General features: G+C 51.2%; 1 protein-coding gene across 1 annotated transcript; it reads left to right on the top strand.

The window, feature by feature from the left end:
• The first annotated feature begins 370 nt into the window (after positions 1-370).
• TEX52 (testis expressed 52) lies at positions 371-2,063 on the top strand. Its single transcript, XM_032390770.1, has 2 exons — positions 371-442; positions 1,509-2,063. The coding sequence occupies exons 1-2, from the start codon at positions 371-373 to the stop codon at positions 2,061-2,063; spliced, it is 627 nt and encodes a 208-aa protein (XP_032246661.1).
• Positions 2,064-7,668: the final 5,605 nt, after the last annotated feature.

The raw sequence follows: 7,668 nt of genomic DNA, 5'->3' as shown, positions 1-7,668 counted from the left end.
GGCAGGGCCCTCACCTCCCGGAGCAGTAGGGAAGGATGGGCTCAGTTATAGGTGCCTCAGGACCACCTCTACCCCAACCCGGGGCCTGGAAGCCAGGCCTTTTCTCTTCCTGCCCTCCTAGGTAAGTCTGTCCCCGGAAGCCCCTCTGGTTACCATCTTTTGCCAAAAACATATGAGCCCTATCCCCTGCCTGTCTCACCTGAAAGGCAGCCAGGGCCCAAGGGACTGATGAGCCCTCCCAGGGGGAGGTAAGGGCTGCCTCCTGCGTCACCATCCAGGAAGCATCACCATAGCAACCCCAACAGCAAACAATGCTGCCAGGAAAGTCTCTACAAAGCGGCTCCTCCTGGCAATCAGGCCCACAAGGAGAATGGCCAGTAGCCCACAGAGACAACCCAGAGGGCGGAATGATCCATCCCATGTCCAAAAACCTTTCTTGCAGGTAGGAGGTGGGGCCCCATCTCCACAGCCTATCTGTTTGCACCTGCTGGGCTAAGGGCTGTCCCCCTGGGGTGGGCCGTACTTTCTTCCGGTCAGTAGGTCTGGCCCAGAGCTCTCCTACCGTCTTCCTCTCTTAATCCTATGGTATTGTGAACACAGAGCTCAGAACAGAGAAAAGGAGATGCCTGGTTATTACATCTCCCAACCCCACCTACTGGGGCGGTCATGGAGAAATGACAGTGGAGTGGGCCCAAGAGACAGGTGAGTTTTTGGAATCAAAGTCCTAGGGTGGAAAGGAGGGGGAGGCATTTTGAGTGGCGCAGGAGATGGCTCAAGTCCCAGCTCTGCCACTCACTGACCTGGCAACTTTGGGTGACTCATTCACCCTCATTTTGTCTTGCCTTTTGCATCCTTGAGATGGGACAGTTAACAACACTTTGCTCAAAGGATTATGAGGCTTAATTGGGCTGTGGGTGTGTTTAGCACAGTGTCAATACATAGCTGCTACTGTTGATCTCACGGGAGGTGGGACACAGGAAAGGGAAGGAACCAGCTTTCTAGGTGTTTTCCATACTTGCTTGTGTTTGGATGAGAAGTGAGGGAAATGCACTGATGACAGAGAAACGGGTAACAGGACAAGTCCGGGAGACAAGAGCCCCTGGGCTGCATTCTCTGGAAAAAGATTTTCCTTCTCCGTGTTGCTTAGTAAGGGGCATTTCCCCTCACAGTTTCCTCAGGCCTGACGTACCGTGTTAGGAGCACCAGTTCCTGGCAGGGGGTGGGGATGGCAGCCAGAGTGGAGAGGACAGGTAATGTAAGAGTGAAGGGCAGGGAGATGGCTGAGGAGAGGGGGTGGGAGAGAGAGAGCAGGTGAGAAACCCAGGGGACCCCTACAGAACAGACAGAACTTCTGACGGCAGGGCAGGAATGGAGACACGGTTTTCGGCCAGGCCACCAGGGTCCTGATGAGAGTCCCGGGTCTGAGGAGGCCGGCCTCTTGTCTCTGCGGCAGCTCCTGGGAGACAGAGGCTGAGTGGTCCCCCAGGCTCCCTTTTGTCTCTCCCTAGATGGCCCACGCCAGCGAGCCCCTCCTGACCCACCAAACGTGGGCTCAGCGTGAGTTCCTCCTTCCCAGTGAGTCCTGGGAGTGGCCCGGCTTCACCCGGCAGGCCCACCACCGGCTGGCCCTGAAGCCGCCGCCCTGCACGGAAATCAAGTCTGAGGTGCGTCGCCGACTAATCTACCCTTCGAAGGACGCAGCACAGCACACCTGGGGCTTTCACACGTGGCTTGATGTGGGCCGTTTGCCCGCCACCTTTCCCACCAGGCCCGACAGGCCCTACGATAGCAACGTGTGGCGCTGGCTGACGGACCCCAGGGCCCACGGCTGCCCCCCAGCAGAGCCCCCCATCCTCCCTCCCTCCTGGATGGGTCAGAACAGCTTCCTGAGCTTCATCTGCTGTACTCCTATCTTCGTGGACGAGAACAGGAAGAACCAGGTGATTGTCAGGACGATACAGGAATTGAGAGAGCTGGAGAAACTCAAGCTGAGGAGCGAAGTGAGGGCACCTCCACTCGACACCAAGGGCAACATCCTGTGCCCAAAGAACTTCAAGAAGTAAGAGGAGCTCCTTCCTCGGGGGCTTGGAGTGGGGGGCGCTCACACAACCTACTCATGTTCAGGTGACCTCCCTCTCTCTCGGCCCTGTTTCTGATGTCTCCCTTGGTGCTCTAGCTGAATGTAGCCAGAAGGAAGGTGTGGAGGCAAGGGAAGGACAGCCAGGGGAGGTTGCCTCGCCGTATCACTAGCATGCACGGGACACACCTAGGTGCTTAACACCTGCTAGGCCGTGGGGGTACAGACAAATGTCATCCATTCCCTTCCTCCAGGGAGCTTGAGAAAGGCAGATACCTACCTATAGGCTTGGAGGGGCAGCTAACAACACAAGCCCACACACCCTATGTGTCCAAAGTGTGACACAGACAGTGAGTGTTGTAAGAATATCAGTTACTAATAGAAAGAGCTGAGAGCTATAGTCAGAGTTTTGGATTAAAGTCCAGACTTGGCAAACTGTTTAGTTCTTCCGGACCCAATTCCATCACTGATAAAATGGGGATGGTAAACACCACGTCTCCCTCAATGGGAGAAGATAAAATGGGTTACTGGAGATATGAAAGCACTATACAAAAAACAGATGTTATTACAGAAATGCAGAGGCGGGAGGGGTCGCTGTGGGCTGAAGCGTCCCCCCAGGAAGGCTTTGTGCGGAAACCAGGTGAAGGCTGGAAGGGCAGGAGGCCCTCAGAAAGGTAGAAAGAAGGGGATGGAGGGTTGACCGGTCTGAGCAGAGACAGGAATGTGAAAGGGGTTAATGGAGCACCCTGCAGCTCTCACTCGCTGTCCACCGTGGGAACACACAGCACGGTTGTCTCCCGTACTGAGTCCCGTTTCCGAGGGGATAAGACAGGAAAGGGGGCAGGGAATAAGGATAGAATATCTCAAATTCCAACCCCAAGGGCATTAACAGAAGCAGTGAGGGGTTGGAGGGGAGGTCGTGGAGATTTTTAATCTTTTCAAAAAATGCCAAATGTTGGTGATTTTGAGAGATTACTCAGGACTTCGGCTTCTGTCTGCAGCCCTTGCAGGACAGATTGTTGATTGCTAGTATGTGCTAACACTAGGCATACAAAGGTGATAAGACTTAGATCGCTCCCCCACCCAAAATAACAATAAAAATTAACTTCAGTGAAATGATAGTGCCAGATGTTGTAATCACTTGAGATATATTATTTATCACCTCCCACTACTCCGATTAGAAACTATTACTAGCAAGACCATTTTACAGATGGGGCATCTGAAACAGGGAAGTCGCTTAACTCGCCCAAGTTCATATGGCCAGTAAAGGGGCAGAGCTGGGATTCGAACCCAGACAGCTCAGTTCCGGAACTGCATGCCTAACCACTTTCCCTCTTGCCTGACTGGGGAATCAGACATGTTCACCGCTACTTCTGATGTGATATAATGTTCTATAAAGACAGCATAAGAAAACCACAATTATCCACAAAAAGAGCTCAGTGCAGTGCCGGGCGTACAGAGAATGTGTGTGAGGGCAGAAGCTGCAGGGGCTCTGGAGCCACCCAGATCTAGGTAGCAATCTACCCAGCTCGATCACAAACTTGCTGTACCACCTTGACTTTCTCTGAGCCTCACTTTACCCAAGTATGTATTGGAGATGTACCTGGTACCTTGCAGGGTTATTAGAAGATGAAAAGGCGTGGTGTCTGCATAGAGAGGGCGCTCAGTAAATCGTGTCATTAGTACGGCATCCCCATGAGAGGAGGATCCTTGTTTGCCTCTGTTTGCTGCTGGAGGCCCAGTCACTGGAGCCAGGAATGAAGGAGTCCCAGACAAGGTTTTGCAGTTCACAGAGGACGTGGTACATGAGCTGAACCTTGAAGAATGTGTACAAGTTCACCAGGCGGGAACAAGACAGAATGGTGAGAGGAAGGGCCCATCCCGTCCTGTTCTTCCTTTGGAGAGGTTCTGTATGGGGTTAAAATACCTTTAAAAATGTCACTAGATCGGAGGCACCTGCGTGGCTCAGTCAGTTAAGCGGCCAACTCTCAGTTTCAGCTCAGGTCGTGATCTCAGGGTCCTGGGGCCGAGCCACTTGTCCAGCCACCTGTCAGGCTCTGCACTCAGCATGGCATCTGCTTGTGGATTCTCTCTCTCCCTCTCCTCTGCCCCTCCCCCTGCTCATGCTTGCTCACTCTCTCTCTCTCAAATAAATAAATCTTTAAAAAAAAAAGTCTCTAGATCAGTGAGAGGGCACATTTTGAGCGTGAGAGATCCAGAAAAGACTCCAGACAGGTCTAAGCTTCAAGATGCCCACGATATTGCTGAGAAATAGAATATTTATACATACACTCAGCTGTTCTCAATTCTGGTAGCACATTACAATCACCTGGGCCTCTTTAAAAAATGGTGAGGTCTGAGCCCCGTTCATGAGATTCTGATTTAGTTGGCCTGGGGGTGGGCAGCCTGAGCACAGGGATTTTTTAAAAAGCTCCCTAGGAGTGATTCTAATGTGCAGCCAGGCCTGAGTATGTCTCATGTAAACCAAAGACAGCAAACGGGGATATCTGCTGGATGAGCTGCAAAGCATGTTGAAGCACAGGAAATTTGCCACTATTCAACCGTTGTTTTTTTTTATTATTATTATTTTTTATTTTATTTTTAAAGATTTTATTTATTTGAGAGAGAGAGACAGACAGAGAGAGAGCACAAGCGGGAGCTGGGCGAGTGGCCGAGGGAGAGGGAGAAGCAGATTCCCCGCTGAGCAGGGAGCCCGATGTGGGACTTGATCCCAGGACCTTGAGATCATGACCTGAGCTGAAGGCAGATGCTTAACTGTTGTTTTTTAAAAAGTCAGTTTCTCTCTATTGTAGAAGAGGGAGCCATCAGACCAGGTGTCATATAGCAGCAGGTCAGAGCAGGAAGGGTTCTTGGACGTCCTCATGCTCACCAGTGATGAGAAAGGGGCACTTGAGCTGCATTTTCTCTAATTCCTGCTGGCAGCGCATTAGCAGAGGACGTGGGACTGAAGGACAGTTAGCATCTGGTTAATGATATACTGACAATATGTAAAAAGAATGGGAGACTGACCATCTAAACAACATAATTTCACCATCTTAACGCCAAACACACACACAGGGTGCACGCTCTCTGGCATAGACCAATATCCAATAAGGAAGAGAGACAGAAGGGATTCCCTCCAGCCCGATCCCATCGCTAGCTTGTGTTAGAGTAATAAAAAAAAGTTAGTCAAACATGGCTTTATACCTCAATCTCAAGATGTGCACAACAAATATGCTTGCAGGGCATAAAAGCTTTACTTTCTTATGGCACTGATGTTAATGACAACAGTCGGTCAGCCCTTACCACTGTCAGAATATAACAGGATCCCCGTACTTGGGGCGCCTGGGTGGCTCAGTCAGTGAAGGTCCGACTCTCGGTGTTCACTCAGGTCATGATCTCGGGGTTGTGAGATCCAGCCCCGAGTTGGGCTTCACACTGAGCGTGGAGTCTGCTTGGGATTCTCTCCCTCTCCCTCTGCCTCTCCCCTCACTTGCACTCACTCTCTCTAAAAAACAAAACAAAGCGAACACCAGGATCCCAATGATGATCCTTTCTTATTTTGAACAATATTAGTTTGGGACCTTGGCATTTTATCATTATCTTTATTTGAAATGATTCTGATTTTTTAAAAAGCCTACAGAATTTTTTTAAAGTAATCGCTACACCAAATGTGAGGCTTGAACTCACAACCCCGAGATCAAGAGTTGGACGTTCTGACTGAGCTAGCCAGGCACCCCAAGTCTATAGTATTTTTAAGCATGGTTTGATGTTTAATACTAAGGGTTTTCAAAAAAAATTTTTTGAGGGGTGGCTGGGTGGCTCAGTCAATTAAGCATCTGCCTTCGGCTCGGGTCATGATCTCAGGGTCCTGGGATCGAGCCCCGCATCAGGCTGCTTGCTCAGCGGGGAGCCTGCTTCTCCCTCTGCCTCTGCCGCTCCCCCTGCTTGTGGTCTCTCTCTCTCAAATAAATAAATAAAAAATCTTTAAAAAAATTTTTCTTTTGAGAGGAACATGAAGAATTATAAATTGGGGGGCTTACCTTTGTAGCATTGTGAAAAATAAACTTTTATTTATTTATTTATTTATTTATTTATTTATTTTTAAAAGATTTTATTTATTTCTTTGACAGAGAGAGAGAGCACAAGCAGAGGGAGGGGCAGGCAGAGGGAGACAGAGAAGCAGGCTCCCCGCTGAGCAGGGACCCCGATGCGGGGCTCGATCCCAGGACCTTGGGATCATGACCCGAGCTGAAGGCAGCCACTTAACCGACTGAGCCACCCAGGCGCCCCAAAATAAACTCTTATTAAGCTATAAGAAAAGCATGATGCTTTCCCTTCTTACTCCTCCCGCCATGCCCACACATCTCCTTTGACCTCTCTGTTCTCTGCACACCCCTTTCCCCCAACAGGTACCAGCACATCTCAGCTGGTGGAAGGTTTGAGCCCCGAGGCCTCCAACTCATGCCCAACCCGCTTCCCAGTGGTTTTGCCAGGGGCTGGCTCTGCCCGAACCCTCTGCCTCATTACCGGGAGAAGGTGCTAAAACTGGCCTTGCTGCCCAGCGCACCCCTGAGCCAGGACCTTGTGAGGAATTACCAAGCCCTGATGGAGAACCGGCTTGCCTTGCCCCTCTGTCATCTCTCCACAGCACCACCTGGTAAAACCTTAGCAAGGAAGAAAGAGAAGACCTAGACAGATCTAAAGAGCCTCCATCTGGGCGAGGACTGTGGTGGGCTACAGTGTTCTCAACCAGTACACTGTCAGCAAGAAGCCTTTGGGGTGGCTGAGGGACTGGCTTCTGCACAACAGAGCCTCGCCACCATCCCTCCAGCTGCAAGCCACCTCTGTCCCCCAGGCTCCTGGAGACTCTACTGAAACTCCTAATTATTATCTGTCTTCCTTGGAGGACTCTCTCATAGCAGGTGGGAAGATTGAGCAGGGTAGAGCAAGGACAGCAGAGGGGGATCCAGTTTTTAGGGACAGAATGAGGAGTGGGGAGGAAGAAGGGGTGTGTGTGTGTGTGTGTGTGTGTGTGTGTGTGTGTGTATTGGGGTGGAGGATGAGGCACTGTAAGCAATGTGGCTATGAAGTTACCTTGACTCCCATAACCCATTTGGAACAAAACGGGGATTGGTCAGGGTACAGGAAGCTTCTGAGGCAAAATAACCTCGATTCCCTACCTCCCTAGACCATGTGATGTCTGGACAAAGACCAGAAGCAGCTCTGCTGGGTTGCCGTTCCCCTGCAGGGTTTGGGAGCAGAGGTCAGGCCAAGACTGGTGCTAGAGAATGGAAAAGTCAGGGCTGAAGAAGGCTGGCCAGGACTCTGTGGAGGGACAGGAGTAGAGCAAAGTAGAGATTCAAGGTAAAACGGTGGTCACCTCAGAGCATTATGTTAGGGCCTTGGGCCTGTGCTGCAGGTAACCCCGGATGCCCCAGCTTTTGTTGTGGGGGGCCAGAGACAAGGGGCCTGGGGTGGAGGCAGGCAAATCCTGTTGGTCAGAAAGGTGTTGCCCCCAGCTGGGGTGGAGATTGGGTGTGGGAGGCCCAGGAGAGGGGGCAGCAGGGAGGTGGCTGGAAGGGGAGAAG

Source organism: Phoca vitulina, unplaced genomic scaffold, assembly GCF_004348235.1.
Source record: "Phoca vitulina isolate PV1807 unplaced genomic scaffold, GSC_HSeal_1.0 scaffold59, whole genome shotgun sequence".
Taxonomy (NCBI): domain Eukaryota; kingdom Metazoa; phylum Chordata; class Mammalia; order Carnivora; family Phocidae; genus Phoca; species Phoca vitulina.
This window is presented reverse-complemented; position numbering and strand designations above follow the sequence as displayed.

Coding starts and splice junctions, on each gene's coding strand:
- TEX52 (XM_032390770.1), top strand. CDS start 371: ATGGCCAGTAGCCCACAGAGACAACCCAGAGGGCGGAATGATCCATCC. Junction 443..1,508: donor TCCAAAAACCTTTCTTGCAG/GTAGGAGGTGGG, acceptor GTCTCTCCCTAG/ATGGCCCACGCCAGCGAGCC.